The following is a 20,565-nucleotide window of genomic DNA, read 5'->3' as shown; positions in this document are numbered from 1 at the left end:
ACTACAGAGGGTAGTGCATACGGCCCAGAACATCACTGGGGCCAAGCTTCCTGCCATCCAGGACCTCTATAACAGGCGGTGTCAGAGGAAGGCCCTAAAAATTGTCAAAGACTCCAGCCACCGTAGTCATAGACAGTTCTCTCTGCTACCGCATGGCAAGCGGTACCAGAGTGCCAAGTCTAGGTCCAAAAGGCTTAACTGCTTTTACTCTTGAACAGCTTATCAAATGGCTACCCAGACTATTTGCAGGTTTTCATCAAGGATCTCTCTGTACTCCGTTCATCTTTCCCTCAATCCTGACAAGTCTCCCAGTCCCTGCCGCTGAAAAACATCCTCACAGCATGATGCTGCCACCACCATGCTTCACCGTAGGGATGGCGCCAGGTTTCCTCCAGACATGGGGCTTGGCATTCAGGCAAAATAGTTAAATATTGGTTTCATCAGACCAGAGAATCTAAACAAGATATTTTTTTAATATATACATTTGCAATCATTTCTAAAAACCTGTTTTCGCTTTGTCATTATGGGGTATTATGTGTAGATTGATGAAGATTTTAATTTAATCAATTTTAGAATAAGGCTGTAACGTAACAAAATGTGGAAAAAGTAAACAGGTCTGAACACTTTCAGAATGCACTGCATGTATGTATGTATGCATGCATGCGTGTGTGTGTGTGTATGTACATGCGTGCATGTGTGTGTGCGCAACAGTTTGGCCCTCATCAAACCCCCTGTTTATATATAGCCATAGTGTTTACGTTTACGTCATTTAGCAGACGCTCTTATCTAGAGCGACTTACAGTTAGTGAATACACATATACATATATAATTTTTTTTTTCATACTGGCCCCCCGTGGGAATCAAACCCACAACCCTGGCGTTGCAAACGCCATGCTCTATCAACTGAGCTACATCCCTGCCGGCCATTCCCTCCCCTACCCTGGACGACGCTGGGCCAATTGTGCGCCGCCCATGAGTCTCCCGGTCGTGGCCGGCTGCGACAGAGCCTGGATTCGAACCAGGATCTCTAGTGGCACAGCTAGCACTGCGATGCAGTGCCTTAGACCACAGCTAAAGCTAGCCCGCGCTTGCTAACCCCACAAGCACATATAAAAAGGGGGAAAGAGCTCATCTACCCAGAGGTAACTGACTCACAGCCATCTGTTAGCATGATGCTAACTCAACAACACTCACTGAACCCTCAAGAGCTCGTAGGAGTAGTGCAAATTTGCTCCTAGAAGCTGCTACGAGGTCAGTTGTGTGTTCTACCCTTAATGGTTCAGGTTACGATTTAGAGAGGCGGAGCTGATCCTAGATCTGTGGCGCCCAACCTTTGCTTAATGCCTACTGAAAGTGGCTCAGCTAACCATGCTATGCTAACTAAGCTAACTAACATGACCCAGGTAACCATGATATGCTTACTAAACTGGCTAACATGGCCCAGGTAACCATGCTATGCTTACTAACGTTATGCTCGCTAAGTAACAACAACTGTTCCCTACCAAAACTAGGTCTGCTGTAACCGTATGAGAAGGTCAAAGTCTAGCTATCAAACACTGCTCCGCTGCACCAAACAGAAAACAGAGAGGCCATTGGAAGGAACACAGTGTCCAAACAAACACAGCAACACAGAGAGTCAGCGTGACCGACCGTCCGTCCGGCAGGACAGTGGAGGAGAGGTGAGGTTGGGCTGGCTACATGCAATTCTTCCTCTAAACCAGCCTTAACCCTGTGCACATGCATCCCAGTCTCTGGCCCAGTGACAATCCTCCTCTAACCAGCCTTGACTCCTAACTAAAGGAGGCTAAATCACTTGAGGGCTCTGGCTCTATGCCATTCCTCCGCAACCAGCCTCAACCGCTCCCTCCTCCCCGGTCTGACTACAGCAAAATCTCTGCTGCCACAGCAGCACTGTCCTCAAATGTCTCTTCCAAACCACACCGCAGAAACCGAGAGAGGAAGGGGAGGGAGGGCGGCGAGAGAGCAGTTTTCAGCCACAGACGGGCAGGGAGAGGGAAATACAGGACCAAAATTAAAACAGAAAAGTTACAGCGACACAACCAAGGAAACAAACAAGGAGAGAGAGATTCAGAAAGAGAGCGAGATCGAGAGAGGGTGAAGAGAGATTATGTAGAGACCGAGAGAGATAGAGTGAAGTAGCTAGCTACCTATAGAAGAAGCAGTCACAGCAGACCAGAACCCCCATCCAGCTGGTAGTAGAGACAGTGGCGGGTCTGTGAGGGTCCCACACAGCTCTCTTCTTCCCTTTGTCCTGCACTCCTTCTACAGGTGAAGGGGGGCTCTGTCCCGCCGCACAGCTCCAGTATAGACCGTTCTCTCACACACACACACGTCACAGTAACTGTCTGCTCACGAACTGCGTCCACCCACACACACACACTCTCAGCGGTTCAATCAGCAAACACACGCACGCCGACGAATGTGCACAGCACGTTACAGACGACCTATCACAACAACTCAGAGCCCGTTCGAAGTGTGTTCCTCGCTCTCCTTCTCGCTAGAGCTACTGCTGCCTGCCTCTTTACTTCTCTCTCCTTCCCCTCTCTTTCCCCCTCCCTCTCTCTTTCTGGCTGGCTCCCACTAGAAAGGCGGGAAGATTAGGTTGACAAACAAACTCGCATAAACAAACTGCTGAGTAGTACAGGGCGGACTGTGGGGGGGGGTAGGCACCGGGCTCTATCCTAGCAGCAATCTCGAACATCTGTAAACCCCAAACAAGGTCTAAACACACTTGCTGATAGAGAGATTTGCTGGTTATTAGTACCTGTTAGCTGGCCCATAGCCTGTACTGAAAAGCATAACCTGACTGTTGAAATAATACACAGAGATGGATATGAGTTGTTGCAAAAGAGCTAACAGCAAACATGGATGGACCAGAACGACACGGACACACGCGTTCACCTGTCATTCTTTCACATGGATGCGTCGGAGGGACTAGTGGGATTGGCTAGAGCGCTAGGCAGACCCCCAGGAATGTAGCCAATCACAGAAGAGCTCTAGGATCGTCAGTGCGGGCATACAAGGTGAAGGGCACTCTCCCTCTAGCTCCCCCTTCCTATTTCTCACTTGCTCATTATCTCTGACTCTTCCTCTCCCCATCCAAGTACCATCCTCCCTCCCTCCCTCCCTCCTGCAGTGCCCCATTAGGTGAGTGTGTGAGAAGTGTGTGTGTGAGTAATCTACGACACCAGACAACTCTATTGGACAGACAGATAATTAACATTGACTATAATAACAGCCAGGCTCTGGGCTCCATCCTAGCAGCACACACAATGCCAACTCACTGTCACACTGCAACTATATCCCTGCAGCACCAAAGAGTAGTGTGTGTGTGCGCACATGCATATGCGAGAGAGCGATTCACCTTCAGAAGGCCATAATGCATTAGAAGTAGCCTGGAATTGTGTTGTGATTTTGTTCTTGTCTCATCAAAAGGCCCAACAACGAGGTGACACTGTACTCGCTTCCTGACACCAGATACACATACATAGAACACACACGAGACGAGGACCGCTCTCCCCCTTTTTCCTCTCTCTCCCTCGCCGTTCTATTCTTTATTCGATGAAAGATGAAGTCGCAGTGACACACCAAAGCACTTTCACAGCCAATTACATCATATCCCTCCTCCCTCCCTCCCTGGCTGCCTGTCGCCAAGGGCCTCTCCTGCCTCACTTTTAATTACGCCTCCTAACTGCGCACACACACGAAACGCACGCCACCTGATTGAGCACGGCAGGGAGGGAGTGCAGCGATAACACTTCTCTGCTGTGTCTGTGTGATGGAGTGGGTGTGTGCTCACTGCACAGCACTCATTAGCTTCCTTTGTGTTTCAGCACCACACAAGTGCCAGGATGCGCGAGAGAGCGAGAGAGAGAGCTGCGGAAGGGTCTGTGGCTGATAAAGCCAAAGGGGAAAGCGGTGCCAGAGGGAAGGAAATGAAGCTGCCGCTACATCAACACTCACTTTCAACAAATAAAACTGTGTGAAGACAAGGAGCTGGGCATAATAGTTACCAGGGCCGTAATCTCAGTTAACCCAAAATTAAAGTATTGCGTAATTGGTCAGATGCTCGATTAAATTCAGGGTCCATGCGTGTGAAAAGATAGAACGAGGATCGGAGGGGGAATGAAGAGCTCCACCTTCTCTCTATGCAAGTTACGGGCAAGTCTATGGACCAAATGTCCCCTCCCCTTTCGAAATTCTAAAGACGCTAACACCTGTGAAATCGTGATTTGTCCAAAGCACTGGAACCAATGCTGCTCATTCTCTCAAACACCCCCAGTTGTATCATGACAGATCTATGGTAACATTTATGTTTACATAGTCTGTCCACAAGAGATTATCAGAGCCAGATTTAAGCGTTCAAATTGCAGGAAGTCTGCTTGGTTTGGAGATGGAGGAAGACAAAGGAAGTCTATTCATTAAACTTGTGACTTGGAGATAACATAATGAAGGAGGGAATTAATCACTGCCCAGGGAGGGGAGAGAGAAAGAGATACAACTCGTGACTGGGGTTCTAATGATCTGGATTTGAATAGACTGGGCAGTGGGCAATCATGTCAACTTAAAGTGGGTGAGGAGAAACCAGCACGTGACCACACACACCAAAGTTGCTAAGTGATGGAACCACATGGGGGGAATTGCTATGGAAAGAGGGGGCAGTTGGTACTTAATTCTGGAGGATGGAGACAGAGGAGAAGGAGGGAGGGAGAGAGCGAGAGGGGCGAGAGAGAGCTAGAGACTTGTTTAGGTTTCTTCTCAATGGAGGAGAGAAAACAAAAGAAAGTGAGACCACCCCTCAAGCCTGATATTCAGGTTTCTACTCAGCTCGACCAGCCTGCCACCCAATACACATCAAAATGGCAAAAGGTGGGGGGCCAGAAAATCAGCGAAAGAATTGACATCATCAAACCATTATTCCAAACTCAACCACGTCAAGATTAAGACTTTCACGAACCCCAAAAATCTGTTAAACAATTATTTTCAGTTGCGTGGGAAATGATGCATGTTAATTCGGAAGAAGTTGTCGTTCTTATAACAACGATCAATGAGTTCAGTGAAACAGGTTGGTCGTGAGAGCAACTACTTCCATCAGTTGCAGCGTGCGTATGACAACCACGTTTTACCTCAACAATAAAAATGCTGGAAGAACCGAAATCGCGACACAAGCAATTGATCATGCCGACGATATCAAAAGACAAACATTTTTCAACAGCGTCTGTTAAAAACTAAACCAACCCCTTTTCACAGAGATGTGGCGAATATTAAACGTAACCCGAGTAGTGAATGGAAGCCCCTTACCTATTCAATGTATAGGAACCGTTCCTTTTAAACCTCATGCCGGACGATAGGAATCGGATAAAGAAATCCAGAATTGGTAACGTTCGATGTACCTCGAAAAGGTCTGTGTCTGACGGCTGCAGACGAGGAACAATAGAAAACGGAGTTCTCGTGCAGACCTCACTCTTCTCTTCTAATCTCTCGCTCCTTCCTTCCACAGACCTCCGCCCCCCTGTTCGGTTCCCCAGCTTCCGCGGGCAGGGTTTACAAGTCAGGGGCAAGGCGATAGGTGGACCCTCGAATGTCAAAACAAATGCTTCGATGCAACAAAAAACAACAGCTGATCATTTAGAACGCTACAAATACACTTCATATATACAGTCATTGCAAATTCATCAGCGATGATGTCGTCAGAAAATAATCAGAGCGGTGATATGCTAACTGGTTGTAGTTATACACGTGCCGCGTTCAACCAGAAAGCAGGTCGGAAATTTCTGAATTTCCTAGTTTCGACTAACACTTGAACGCGGCAATAGTGTTTCTTTAGATAAAATGCTGCTGCTACATTGTGTCCTCAGTAGCTCCCTGACGTAAACCACAGACACCTCACTGACTAAAAACAAGTAACTTTAAAAAAGGTCCAATGCAGCTGTTTTTATCTCAATATCAAATAAGTACACTGCTGTGAATGTTTTCAACAAAAATATCTTAGCAAAGAGGAATTTCTCAAGCAAGAATTTTGCTAAGACTGTCTGGGAGTGGTTTGACTGGGAGGGGAAAACTGAAAAATGGCTGTTATTGGCAGAGAGCGTTTGAACTCTTTCTTATTGGTCTATTAAAGCTGCAAATATGTAACTTTTTGGGCAATCTGACCAAATTCACATAGAAATGTGAGTTATAGATGTCACTAATTGAAAGCAAGCCTAAGAAGCGGTATATATGTTCTATGTGCATTATTTCTATGCTTCCCGTTCTTAAATTTAATTTTTGCTTCTTTTACTTTCGGTTTTGTTCACCAGCTTCAAACAGCTAAAAATACAATATTTTTGGTTATGAAAAATATATTTCACAGCGGTTTAGATGGTACAATGATTCTCTACACTATACCATGTTTGTCACATAAACTGAAATGGAGGTGAACTATTAGAATTTGAGCAACCAGGAAATAGCGGAGGGATATCTAAATAGTGCACCTAAATTACCGCATGGTGATGACAACATGGAAGGCCAAAACTCCCTCCCACCAAAACAGGCAGAAATTTCAGGCGGTCTTTTCAAACAGCTCTTACACCAAAATTGCTTTGTCATCATTTTCACAATTCCACAGTATTATTCCAACCTCATAGTGTGGAAACATATAAAACACAGGAAAATCACGTTTTTGACTACACTGGGCCTTTAACGCTTCTCAATTGTACTACACTCTTCTAATACTATATCGATATCTCACATTACTCGGATGATTTGCGCACTCCCAACTTCAACCACCAAATATAGATTCCTTTGTCAATCAAAGCACACACAAAAATACATCAACTTTCCAGTCATGAAGAATTATTCATAGTGCCGTGGCTGTTTTTCCATCGACGGATACAGAGCGCAAGCATCCTCTCATGTTTCAAGTGCGTTTCCTATCTCGCAGGCTATATTCTCCTCCTGTATGCTACAGAGAGAGAGAGGACAGAACACAGACTCCAAGCGAATACTTGTCAGCGCCTGATTGGAGCTAAGAATAGGTTGAGGATCCAGTAATGCCTGCTAAACCCATAGCTGCTCATCAACTGTGTGTGTGGTGTGTCGGATTCCAGACCTAAGACCATCAGATACTGTATGTCCCCTTTCATGAGCAGGGGCGCATTCAGCAGGACACAACGTTTTGGAACGTTCAGATAAAAATAGCCTATGTAGAACAAACACTACTCTCTGACATGTAGACAGTATATGGATAGAATGTAGAATATGTAGTGTATCTGAAGAATATGTAGGATAGAATAGTATATGTACAGCAATAGTTACATACGATATACATTAATTAGAATACAGTATATACACATATCAAATGGGTAAAACCGTATGTAAACACTATGAAAGCGACCAGTGTTCCATTGTTAAGTGACCGGTGTCCCATGTCTATGTACATCGGGCAGCAGCCTTTAAGGTACAGGGTTGAGTAACCGGGTGGTAGCCAGCTAGTGATAGTGACTAAAGTTCAGGGCAGAGTACTGGGCAGTGGCCGGCTAGTGGTGACTATCATGTGGGTGTTTGTATTTAACACAACTAAAGCCTTGCCATGTCATACATTTTTCATTGGTACAAGTGGGGTTCTAATACAGAACATATAGGCTATGCTAGATATGTTCCCCAAATCAAGTACAATCAGTGAAGAAAAAACAAAAGGACGAAAGAAAGAACACACTGGTTGAATCTACGGTTTTTCCACAACATTTCAATGAAATTACTTGGAACCATCGTAATTATTTGTTAGATATTACTGCACTGTCGGAGCTAGAAGCACAAGCATTTCGCTACACCTGCAATAACATCTGCTAAACACAAGTATGTGGCAAATAACATTTGATTTGATTTGAATAGATGTTGAATTGACGTCTGTGCCCAGTGGGAAGGACGTTTTTGCAAAGTATTTGAAGTGGTACCTGTTCATTCTGAGAATCTCTCTGAGCAGGATGGAGAGAAGGATGGAGAGAGGGAGGGAACAATGGATGGGTGGAACAATGGATGGTGAATGGAAAGATGGAGAGAGGTGCAAAGACTGAGGTTGATGTAATCTCTTTGGCTCTCTGCTACTCACCACATCTCTCAAAGGCCCTGCCGTTACGTGCGTGTATTACAGTGTGTGTGTGTGTGTGTATTACAGTGTGTGTGTGTGTGTATTACAGTGTGTGTGTGTGTGTATTAAAGTGTGTGTGTGTATTACAGTGTGTGTGTGTGTATTACAGTGTGTGTGTATTACAGTAATAAATGGCACCTCCTGTGGAGCAGTGTGTACTAGGCACAGTGTGTGTGTGTGCGCGTGTCTCGGTACGGTGTGTGTGTTCTCTCTCTCCTGCAGACCTCTTAGTGCCGGCTGCAGTGGGTCATTTATTACCATAAGAGCAGGCTGGCACCAACACTGCTGATCAATCACACACACACTGCAGAGTTACGCAATATTGGGGGAGTGAGGAACTGCAGACCACAGAAACCCTTAGCCAGTCCGTTATTGTGCAACTCTAAACACAAACCCCTCCCTTCTTCCATCCATCCATCCATTCCTCCCCTGTTGGTCCCTTTCTCCTTCTCTCCGGTCTGACGTTGTTCAGGCCTCCCTCCATTCATCTTTCCATCTCTTCAGTCATCCTGACATTTTCCATCCCTCGCTTCATGCCTTCCTGTTTTGCCATTCATCCCCAACTTGCATCATTCATCCTTTTTATCGTGCCCCTCCATTCCTCCCTCCTTCCTGCTGTGTGTTTTGTAAGAGCTGCACAGTGTGCTCGTGTGGTTGCATACTAATGACCCAAGCGGTCAGTTGGCGCTCTCTTCCCCTGTTAACATCTTCGTCGTCATCATCATCATCATCATCCATCCTCATTCCTAGCCAGACACATCTCTGCTCTCTGCCGTCCCCTGCGTTCTATTAGTTTAGCTACAAAATCAGAAGAAAAAGCAGCTCTTTCTCTCCTTCCCTCAGTGACAGTTCCTGGGCTGTGAGGCTGAGAGGTTTATAAGCAGAAAGACAAGCCAAGACAAGTTCCAGAGAAGCCTCCAACACTGCAGTCCCCAGTCCTCTCTCCCCACCCTCACAGGCTTTCCAGGAATATACAGCACAGAGCACAGTCTGACCACACACACTATGTGCCAGGTATGTTGATCAGCACAGTACTCAGCACTGTCTGATAGCCTGGTGATACAGACTGAAAACACACGCACAAATGCAGACACACACACACAATACCTCAGTAGAGACCAGGATAGGGGTAGCAAATGAAAGGACCAATAGATTCGTATAGGCCTAGTCTGACGCTCCGCACCTCGACTCATGTTGGTTGAGTTGCTGTCTAGGGGAAAATATGACAGAATCTGGGACCGGGACGGATTGGACACTCCAGTTACACAAGTCTGTCTTTATTGTATTTTCTGCCTCTAACCAGGGTTCACATTACATATTGGTCGCGTCCCCTAATGTCACCCTATTCCCTATATAGCGCACTAGTTTTGACGAGGGCCCATAGGGCTCTGGTCAAAAGTAGCACTAAATAGGGAATAGGTTGCCATTTAGGACAAACAATTGACTCTAGTTGGTGCTGGTCTGTCTGGAGAACCAATGGTAATATTTTCAGAGGGGGCCTGCCCATATCAATACCTTTAGTAACCCTTTTTGGAAGGGTTCTGATTTGTTATGGTATATGGGTATCAGCCTCGGGCACCCCTGTAATTCAAATAGTCTTTAACGACTACTGACTTTAGGTCAGTTTGCATGTTGATTCCCAGTCAGACAGCTCAGGAAATTGAATGCAATTCAATCTATCAGAGGACAATTCCTTCTAGGAACAATTGAGCAATTCGACTTAGCACTGCATTGCCTAAAGGATCAAATACAACAGCACTGGCTCTCCAGTAGTCTAGAGTAGACTGCCGCAGTACATGGTAGAGCTGTGCACTGGCGCCACTCAATGGTTCCAAGTGGTACTGCATCTATTTTTTCCTGAGGGAGGAGTAAGGAGCAGCTACTAAGGTACCGCCACTGGGGCTGCTATGATGGCTTGAAGGCTATGTGATGTACTGGAGTTGTTATCATGGGATCAAGGAAAGGCCGTGGAAATGAGTTGAGGAGAGGAGACGACATGGCAGGGAGGGAGCCTGAGGAGAGAAGAGGAGAGCAGAAGCTATTTATGTCTGGCTGTCTGGTATGGCCTGGCTGCTCAGAGAGAGACATGAATACAGACAGAGAAAGGATCTCTATGTATTGACCGGCTGATATGCTGTCTAGTATGCTGGCTGGTATTGCTGGTATGCGCTGGAGTTGAAGTCATGTGATGAAGGAAAGGAGACAAGGAAAGGAGACGAGGAAAGGGGACATAAGAGAAGCTGAATGACGCTGGTTTTCTGTCTGATATCACTGGCTTTGATGGCTGGAGTTAGTCATGTGACACTGGAGAGTGCTGAGAGAACCAGTGCACTCTGGGGGAAGGCCCGGGAGCAAAGATTACGCAACGGCGAGATCTGATTTCATGCTCAATGGATCTCTCCATTTCCCCCTCTGTCCCTTCTCTCCTCTCCCTCCAGCCCCTTCCAGCTCTCCTCTTCCCTCAGTCTCTGGGGTGTTACTGCCCCCTAGTGCCAATGTCAGGGATAATAATAAAACTACACCCTTGCAATCAACCTAAATTAGCTACGACTGATCAGCTACCTACCAAAAAGGCCGTAAAATAGACAGACAGACACCCACTGCATTTAAGACCTTGTGCTATGAAGTATGAATAGAACATACACCCTTTTGATGAAGGGCTGACTAACGGACCATTGACACAGAAAATAAATATATGTCTTCGCTCTTTGCAGTGTACTTTGTGGTAATAAAAGTTCACTTTCCAGAACCTTGTGATACATGTGATCTAAGACAGCACTAACAACTGCACAAAGACTCTAAGATCACAACACACCAAACAGGTAGGACCTGAATGGCTAGGGAACTCCACAACATGGACGCACGCAAACACACACTCACACACAGGCAGTCAGACAGACACAGAGAGATAGGGCTCCCGAGTGGCGCAGCGGTCTAAGGCCCTGCATCTCAGTGCTTGAGGTGTCACTACAGACCCCCTGGTTCGATTCCAGGCTGTATCACAACCAGCCGTGATTGGGAGTCCCATAGGGCGGCGCACAATTGGCCCAGCGTCGTCCGGGTTTGGCCGGTGTAGGCCGTCATTGTAAATAAGAATTTGTTCTTAACTCACTTGCCTAGTTAAATAAAGGTAAAATAGACAGAAGGATGGCATGTTTTGTGAACACACATTATGGTCATGGGATGTGTCGAGACATGACAAGAGGGGCGTGTGTGTACGTGTTTTGCATGACTATGTCCCACACGACACCATTCCAGAATTCAACACCAAATGTCAGAGACCGGGCATGTCACAAGACATCTCTCTGCCCCTCTTTTGTAGGCCCGCAGATCAATTTCCCCCCAAAATAAAATGAAAACATTTAAACTCAATCGGGGTCTCAATTTAATATTGAGAGTTAGAATAGTAAAAGGTGCGATTTTGAAATGTGGTTGTGCTTCAGCAGTTTCTCTCTTATGTCAGTCACTGATAGTCACTCAATTAGCCCACGTCAGCTACGATGTTTTAGACTGGTCAGTTAGTCTCGCGGCTAGCCAGCTATCTAAACTTGTAGTAATCCCTCAGATAACTCCTAATCTGCCTAGCTACAGCACAGGCCGCCAGCCCTCATCACCAGACCACATCTGTCACTGCACTAACTACACATGTACGGCCGCCGCTGAACTGGACTCTTAGCTGCCTGTGCTTACGTAACTGTCAGATGGTGGTGTGTTTGACGCTGTTTCTGGAGCGGTCTGGGTGCTGTGCGGTCCAGTGCCCTGAGTCGACTGCAGTGTGCGGTCCAGTGACCTCCGATGAGTTCACAGCCATTTGAAATACAGCTGTTGATATCTGGCTAGATCAGGGGAGGACAACATGCTGAAGAGAGCTACTGGGCATGCATGCTTTTGCTCCAGCCCTGCTCTAACACACCTGAATCTACTGATCAAGGTCCTCAATCACCCATCTTTCCCCCTGGCCAATGAGACAGAGACAGATAGATTGATTTCCGCTAGCAGCCTCTGCAGTAGATCTGTCTAATTAGCTAGTATAAAATATTCAGAGATCATGGCTGACTGTACTACCCTGGTGGGAGTCCAACTTTCAATCTCATATTTGTGTGCGCTTGTCCTCTAAGTGTATTGATGCTTGACTCATTTATCTACCTAAAAGTTTAACTTATTTCTCCCCTTTAGTTCCACTTCTGTTCTGAGTGTAGCAGTGGAAAGTGGTTAAGCTGTGTTCCACAGATAGACAGAGGAGTGACAGAGGAGTGAAAGATAGACAGAGTGAGACAGGGAGAGAGAGAAGTGTGGTTACACTGACGCCTGCTGCTGCGTGCTGATACCCACACATGAGAAACACACACACAAAAAAAAGCAGCACTTCCTGTGTTTGTGCGTCTCTGTGTTTTCCCTCCCCCAGTGAGGGTGTAAACAGTGACTCGGTGTTCCTGGTTCCTCCTGTTCCATACTGTAGCAGAGCAGAGCAGGCCTGCAGAACAATGAGGAGGAAGGAGAGAACAATACACTACTGGGTGGGGACGGGGAGGCAGTCACACACTCACAGACACACAAACACACACACACACACACACAGAGGAGAATACAGGATGGGGAGTAACGCTGTGCACATACGCGCACACACTGCAATACGTCCTCCAGAATATAGGGTGGGGAACGAGTGAGTGACACTGCCGCGCACACACAAGCACTTTACAGGTTGATCAGATTCATAACACACACCATGGGGCGATTACATGCCAGCAGAAGTGGAAAATATGTTTTGTATCTCAGATTGTTCTGACAATTCTCACATAGGAACTTCAGCGGGAGGAAGGATGTTTGACACATTCAGCAAAATCACCAACAGAGCAAGTTCCCTTTGAATCTATTTCCCATTCACTGTGTTGGTGCATGGTGCTCATAAAATGTAGAGAGACAGAATTAGTAGAGAGCTCGCTCTGGAAATTGATGGCTGTGATTGGTTAATGACCTATAATGCCAATTTCTATGTATAAAATGAGTCATATCATTAAAAGTACCAGAGAGCCCACTCTGGAAATGTGACACGTTTGAAGATTGTTACAAACAATACGTCTAAAAATAAGTAAAATCAAAAGGGTAGTTGAGATATTAATATTTCTTATGCAGAATAAATGAATATGAACATTTTTATTTCAGAATCTACACATACTGCATATTTGAGAGGACACTATAAGGAGTATATTGACACCAAGATGTTGTCTGTGTCATGTATGGTTCACAGATAATAGGGTCTTAACAGGAGGCATGTATAGGTCTAAAAAGGGTCTAAAATGGCCACTTTCATCATGACAAAAAAAAGACAAAACATTTATATGTGAGAATTTCCAGTACAATCTGAGATACCAAAAATATTTTCTGCTCCCACTAGCGTGAAATCGCTCTCTGGCTGTGTGAGATAGTAAGTAACCACATTCACAGGAAATGTCACGTACAATATGGGCCTAAGCATCAGACAGGAAGCAGCCTTGAATTCAGGCCATGACAGAGAGAGAAGTGAAAGGTGGTTGATCCACCCAATAATCTATCCAGTGACAAACCAATGTTACAGTAAAGATCCTGGATGTTGATTTGGGGACCTTTGGGCCCCCGGCTGGAATTTAAACTAGGGAAAAGACTGCAGTGCCCTATGAGCAAAAGGCGTTGAAAAGATGTTGAAAAGACATTGAAAATACGTATTTTCAACGCATTGTGCTCACTGGGTGGGGTATAAAGACTAGACCTATATCTAGGAGGAATTGCTCCACTCCAGCACTGAGCTAAAGATGAGCTCACCAAAGAGAGCAGGCCAAACCCCTGACCCAGCGTTCCTCAATGAGAGGAAACGGATGTTGGGACGTCAACACACACACTCAGAAAACACCCACGTACACTAGGGCTGGGCGATATATCGAATTACTTTGATTCATTCTAATTGATGTTTTAGCATGATGTTCTAAATGCCTGTATCGCAAGAATCAAGGTTACATTTCTTTGGTCTTATCTCCTTCTGTGCAACTTCCCACTCGCACACAGACACCAAGCCCTGTCCCTGTCACTCACAACAACAAAGACGAATGATCACTTCTTCCGCTCTGACCACAAGCGTGTTTCAACTCACTATTTACATTTGAGGTTTGGTCCAACAGAATCGGTGAAATGGACAAAGAAACACATTGAGACATTATTTTACTGTAATATAGGAGAACTCTTTTTATGCCTCAACTCTCAAAATGTAGAACAGAGCAGACCCTACGATGAACATGAATGTGGAAAATGAATGCTCAGTTTGTCGCGCACGCCATTCCGGTAGGCGTACCTCTAGCAGCATTTTAGTCAGACTGTTATGTGTTAGCTGTCTAGTGTGTGTTGAGAGAAAAAAAAAAGGTGCAATGAGCATAGAGAGGCAATTATATAAGGAATTGGCAACTCGTTCTCATTCTGAGAAATAAGCATCTTAACCAGATAGGCCACTTGATTTCAACATCTAAACAATGTGAACAGGCTATGTTGTTCAAACTGTTGGAGAGGGACAGGAGGGTGTATTCATAACAGTTCAACTGCTCAACCTTGTTAGCAAGCAAATAGATCCAAGTTGGCTAGACTTTAAATATAAAGATTAGCTGGCTACTCACTAGCACGTGGGCTTGTGCTTGAGTGATTGTTTATGAGACCTGTGTTCATTTTTCTATAACGCCTGCTACCAGAAGTTGGTCATTATTAGTGGATGTGCATGGTTCTGGTAATTTTTTGGACAAAGGGGGCATTTTCATAGACAGACGTGAAAGCCAGATCAGTGATCATTGTAAAAAAGCAAGTTAAATAATTACATCTTATTAAAAAATATATAGGTCCATTATCTTTTCTACAGTGCCTTCAGAAAGTATTTGCCTCGCAAAGGGCACCTATTGGTAGATGAGTAAAAAAAAACAGATATTTAATATCCCTTTGCGCATAGTGAAACTATTAATTACACTTTGGATGGTGTATCAATACAGCCAGTCACGACAAAGACACAAGCGTCCATCCTAACACAGTTGCCGGAGAGGAAGGAAACCGCTCAGGGATTTCACCTTGAGGCCAATGGTGACTTTAAAACAGTTACAGAGTTGAATGGCTGTGATAGGAGAAAACTGAGGATGGATCAATAACATTGTAGCTTTACTCCACAACACTAACCTAAATGACAGCGTGAAAAGGCCTGTACAGAATAAAAATATTCCAAAACATGCATCCTGTTTGCAATAAGGCACTAAAGTAAAACTGATAAAAATGTGGCAAAGAAATTAACTTTTTGTCCTGAATACAAAGCGTTATGTTTGGGGAAAATCCAACACAACACATCACTGAGTACCACTCTTCATATTTTCAAGCATGGGGATGGCTGCATCATGTTATGGGCATGCTTGTCATCAGCAAGGTCTACAGATTTCTTTGGGATAAAGAGCAACGGAATAGAGCTAAGCACAGGCAAAATCCTAGAGGAAAACCTGGTTCAGTCTGCTTTCCAACAGACACTGGGAGAGAAATTCACCTTTAAGCAGGACAATAAGCTAAAACACAAGGCCAAATATACATTGGAGTTGCTTACCAATATTTCATTTAATGTTCCTTAGTGGCGTAGTTACAGTTTTGACTTAACATTTTCTTGAAAATCTATGGCAAGACTTGAAAATGGCTGTCTAGCGATAATCAACAACCAATTTAACAGAGCTTGAAGAATTTAAAATAATAATAATGTGCAATCCAGGTGTGCAAAGCTCCTAGACTCACCCAGACAGACTTAATCGCTGCCAAAGGTGAATATAACACGTGAATACAGGGGTGTGAATACTTATGTAAATTGATATTCATGTTTTTCATTTTCAATACATTTGCTAACATTTCTAGAAACATGTTCATCTGGAATGATTCAAGGGGTATGAATACTTTCTGAAGGCACTGTATCTCCCTGTTGAACTTGTAATAAACCAAATTGATTTCTGATTGATTTTATCAACGGCCGCTGTCCTTTTGTTTCACCGGGAAATTCCCATTACACACACACTTCCTAGGGTTGGGACACACTGCATGGAGAGAGCTTGTAGTTATTCCCAGACAGTTCAGCTAGTGTAGCCACCAGAGGCTAACTGGTAGGAACCATGTCTCAGGCCCATCTGGAGAGAGAGAGAGAGACACACACACACAAACAAACACTTGAACACACACTTGTCTTGCACAGACACACACACACATAAAAAGAGAGAAGAAGAGGAGGAGAAGAGAAGGGGAAAGCGGAGCCTCCTCCTTCCCCCATCTCTCCATTCCTTGTGCTATCGTCTTCATCGGTCTTCCTAGAGCCCAGTGGAGTCCAGAGGGCCAGATCACTTAGCCCCATTTAATGAGCTGATAGCTCACTGGAACCAGTCATTAATCACCCAGAGACACATTCTTTCCTTTCACCTCCAACCTCTTATCCCCAGCCCTGTCCACCATTAACTACCCTCTCAATCTCACCTCTAATCTACTGCTGCTAGCTACGTTTCCCATTGCTAGCCTATTGCTAACCTATTGACTATAGCCTATTGCTACGCTAATACCTTGCTAGCCCAGACCTAGTTAATTATTCTAGCCATGAGTGTAGCAGGCAAGCAGTTTTTATGGCTTTTATCTCACAGAGAGCGTGGGTGATAATGAGGTCATATTAAAAGGCCATGGTGTCGAGGCCAGAGAGAGAGCAGCTAAAGCGCCATATGTAAGAGAGTGAGTGTGTGTGTGCATGTGAACAGCACCCATACCGTGTGTTTCACTAGAGGGGCTCTGGTGTGTAAGCCGTCAGTCACCGAGACTCAGAGCTTACACACATTTCCTCTAGGGTATTTCACAGGCCTCACAGGGACTGGGATAGTGCGAGATTTTGGCAACTAAGCACTTCCTTGAAACTGCACGCAGAGACATACAAATGCTATCCATTTGTTCATCTGGCTCTGAGTAAATAGAAAAAAGGGCTTAGTTGCCATAAATGTGCACTATCCCTTTAAAAGAGCACTCTCCTCAGAAAGGCCCACATCACCCAACGACACTACCACTGAGAAGGGATGGACAGCACATGCGCTCTATCCCTCTATCCCTCTACACACAGCTTTCTTATAGACTACATCGTGTGTGGTGGTTGATAGCAGGAAGCAGAGAAGATGTAGGCTCCATATGGGCCATATGAAGGGACGTGCTGCTGGTGCATTAGAAGAAGCAGTGGGTGTTGTGGGACATATGACTGAACCATATGGACAGTAGTATCCTGTGAGTGATCAGGGCCCATATTCATAAAGCGTCTCAGAGTAGGAGTGCTGATCTAGGATCAGTTTAGACTTTTAGATCATAATTAATACGATTATATGGACAGATCCTAGATCAGCTTTGTGGAAACGGGCCGAGGAATCTGTTTAATCTTCCTGCTCGCTCTCATAATTCATGTCACACTGACTAGCTACACACACAGGGATACCCAAAGCCGTATACACTACATGACCAAAAATATATGCCAGTCATGTTCTTCCACACCGATCTTGACAAACCATTTCTGTATGGACCTTGCTTTGTGCACGGGGGCATTGTCATGCTGAAACAGGAAAGGGCCTTCCCCAAACTGTTACCACAAAGTTTGAAGCACAGAATCTTCTAGAATGTCATTGTATGCTGTAGCGTTGACTGGAACTAAGGGGCCTAGCCCGAACCATGAAAAACAGACCCAGACCATTTTCCTCCAGTTGGCACTATGCATTGGGGCAGGTAGCGTTCTCCTGGCATCCGCAAAACCCAGATTTGTCTGTAGGACTGCCAGATGGTGAGTCCAATGGCGGCGAGGTTTACACCACTCCAGCCGATGCTTGCCATTGAACATGGTAATCTTAGGCTTGTGTGCGGCTGCTCGGCCACGGAAACCCATTTCATGAAGTTCCCGACGAACAGTTATTGTGCTGACGTTGCTTCCAGAGGCAGTTTGGAACTCAGTAGTGAGTGTTGCAAACGAGGACAAAAAAATGTATGCGCTTCGCGGCTGAGCCATTGCTGCTCCTAGATGTTTCCACTTCACCATAACAGCACTTACAGTTGACCGGGGCAGCTCTAGCAGGGCAGAAATTTGACGAACTGACTTGTTGGAAAGGTGGCATCCTAGGACGGTACCACGTTGAAAGTCACTGAGCTCTTCAGTAAGGCCATTCTACTGCCAATGTTTGTCTATAGAGAGATTGCATGGCTGTGTGCTCGATTTTATACACCTGTCAGCAATGGGTGTGGCTGAAATAGCCGAATCCACTAATTTGAAGTGATGGCCACATACTTTTGTATATAGTGTATTCCTAAATACATGGCTGGGGATGTCCAGGCATATCTACAGGGGTGACATGATGACTGGGCCACGGAGAGAGGCCTCTTTTCACCTCTCTTCTCCTCTCCTGTCCCCTCACTAGGGCTGTGGCAGTCATGAAATTTCGTCAGCCGGTGATTGTCAAGCAAATAACTGTCGGTCTCACGGTAATTGACCGTTAAATTAACAAACACATTTAGCATCTCCTGGCTTCCACACATAGCCTACATGCCAGTGATGCAGACCTTTGGATTTATTAGACTTTTTAAAATGTAGATGTTCCATATAGTATAGCCTACACCATCACAATAAATCCATAATTTATTTTAGACAGGTCTAAAGAAGCATGATATGAAGAAAATGTAGTCTATTTCAGAAGAACAGAATAGCATACTCTGAGTTGTCCTTATTTAGGTCCTGATCTGGCTATGCCAAATGGCTGTGGGCTACACTAGCTCATTTAGCAGACAAGATTTGCTTAGAATTCTGTGGCATTATTTTATAGTATGAAGAATACAATTGAACATAGCTGAATAAAATAGAGAGGATATTTTCTCTAAATTATTTGAGGGAGTGCGCACATGTGGCTATTCCGTGTAGAGCGGTTAACAAAGAAATAGGTACTACTCTATGCTTAATTTAGAGTATTCATGTAACTTTAGTTGTTCTACAAACTTGGGCTACAGTGGGGGGGGGGGGGGGGAGTATTTAGTCAGCCACCAATTGTGCAAGTTCTCCCACTTAAAAAGATGAGAGAGGCCTGTAATTTTCATCATAGGTACACGTCAACTATGACAGACAAATTGAGAAAAAAAATCCAGAAAATCACATTGTAGGATTTTTTATGAATTTATTAGCAAATTATGGTGGAAAATAAGTATTTGGTCACCTACAAACAAGCAAGATTTCTGGCTCTCACAGACCTGTAACTTCTTCTTTAAGAGGCTCCTCTGTCCTCCACTCGTTACCTGTATTAATGGCACCTGTTTGAACTTGTTATCAGTATAAAAGACACCTGTCCACAACCTCAAACAGTCACACTCCAAACTCCACTATGGCCAAGACCAAAGAGCTGTCAAAGGACACCAGAAACACAATTGTAGACCTGCACCAGGCTGGGAAGACTGAATCTGCAATAGGTAAGCAGCTTGGTTTGAAGAAATCAACTGTGGGAGCAATTATTAGGAAATGGAAGACATACAAGACCACTGATAATCTCCCTCGATCTGGGGCTCCACGCAAGATCTCACCCCGTGGGGTCAAAATGATCACAAGAACGGTAAGCAAAAATCCCAGAACCACACGGGGGAACCTAGTGAATGACCTGCAGAGAGCTGGGACCAAAGTAACAAAGCCTACCATCAGTAACACACTACGCCGCCAGGGACTCAAATCCTGCAGTGCCAGACGTGTCCCCCTGCTTAAGCCAGTACATGTCCAGGCCCGTCTGAAGTTTGCTAGAGTGCATTTGGATGATCCAGAAGAGGATTGGGAGAATGTCATATGGTCAGATAAAACCAAAATATAACTTTTTAGTAAAAACTCAACTCGTCGTGTTTGGAGGACAAAGAATGCTGAGTTGCATCCAAAGAACACCATACCTACTGTGAAGCATGGGGGTGGAAACATCATGCTTTGGGGCTGTTTTTCTGCAAAGGGACCAGGACGACTGATCCGTGTAAAGGAAAGAATGAATGGGGCCATGTATCGTGAGATTTTGAGTGAAAACCTCCTTCCATCAGCAAGGGCATTGAAGATGAAACGTGGCTGGGTCTTTCAGCATGACAATGATCCCAAACACACCGCCCAGGCAACGAAGGAGTGGCTTCGTAAGAAGCATTTCAAGGTCCTGGAGTGGCCTAGCCAGTCTCCAGATCTCAACCCCATAGAAAATCTTTGGAGGGAGTTGAAAGTCCGTGTTGCCCAGCGACAGCCTCAAAACATCACTGCTCTAGAGGAGATCTGCATGGAGGAATGGGCCAAAATACCAGCAACAGTGTGTGAAAACCTTGTGAAGACTTACAGAAAACGTTTGACCTGTTTCATTGCCAACAAAGGGTATATA

General features: G+C 45.1%; 1 protein-coding gene across 5 annotated transcripts in view; it reads right to left on the bottom strand.

The window, feature by feature from the left end:
- The window catches only part of LOC311135504 (MOB kinase activator 2-like), a 99,094-nt gene that overhangs the window by 47,690 nt on the left and 30,839 nt on the right, over nt 1-20,565 (bottom strand). Inside the window, exon 1 of one of the 5 annotated variants that reach the window (XM_084169508.1) lies at nt 5,323-5,378. The exons of 2 other annotated variants lie outside the window; for them this stretch is intronic. In XM_084169508.1, the coding sequence (XP_084025634.1) occupies nt 5,323-5,360 (38 nt within the window). In that variant the 5' untranslated portion in view covers nt 5,361-5,378. Of the gene's footprint in view, nt 1-2,168; nt 2,545-5,322; nt 5,379-20,565 lie in introns of those variants that run through there. 2 more of the 5 variants (XM_084169503.1, XM_084169507.1) reach the window with 2 other exon arrangements.

This window comes from Coregonus lavaretus, assembly GCF_964263955.1.
Source record: "Coregonus lavaretus genome assembly, chromosome: 9".
NCBI classification, from domain to species: Eukaryota; Metazoa; Chordata; class Actinopteri; order Salmoniformes; family Salmonidae; genus Coregonus; species Coregonus lavaretus.
The sequence above is the reverse complement of the archived record's forward strand: the minus strand, read 5'-3'. Positions and strand labels throughout refer to the sequence as shown.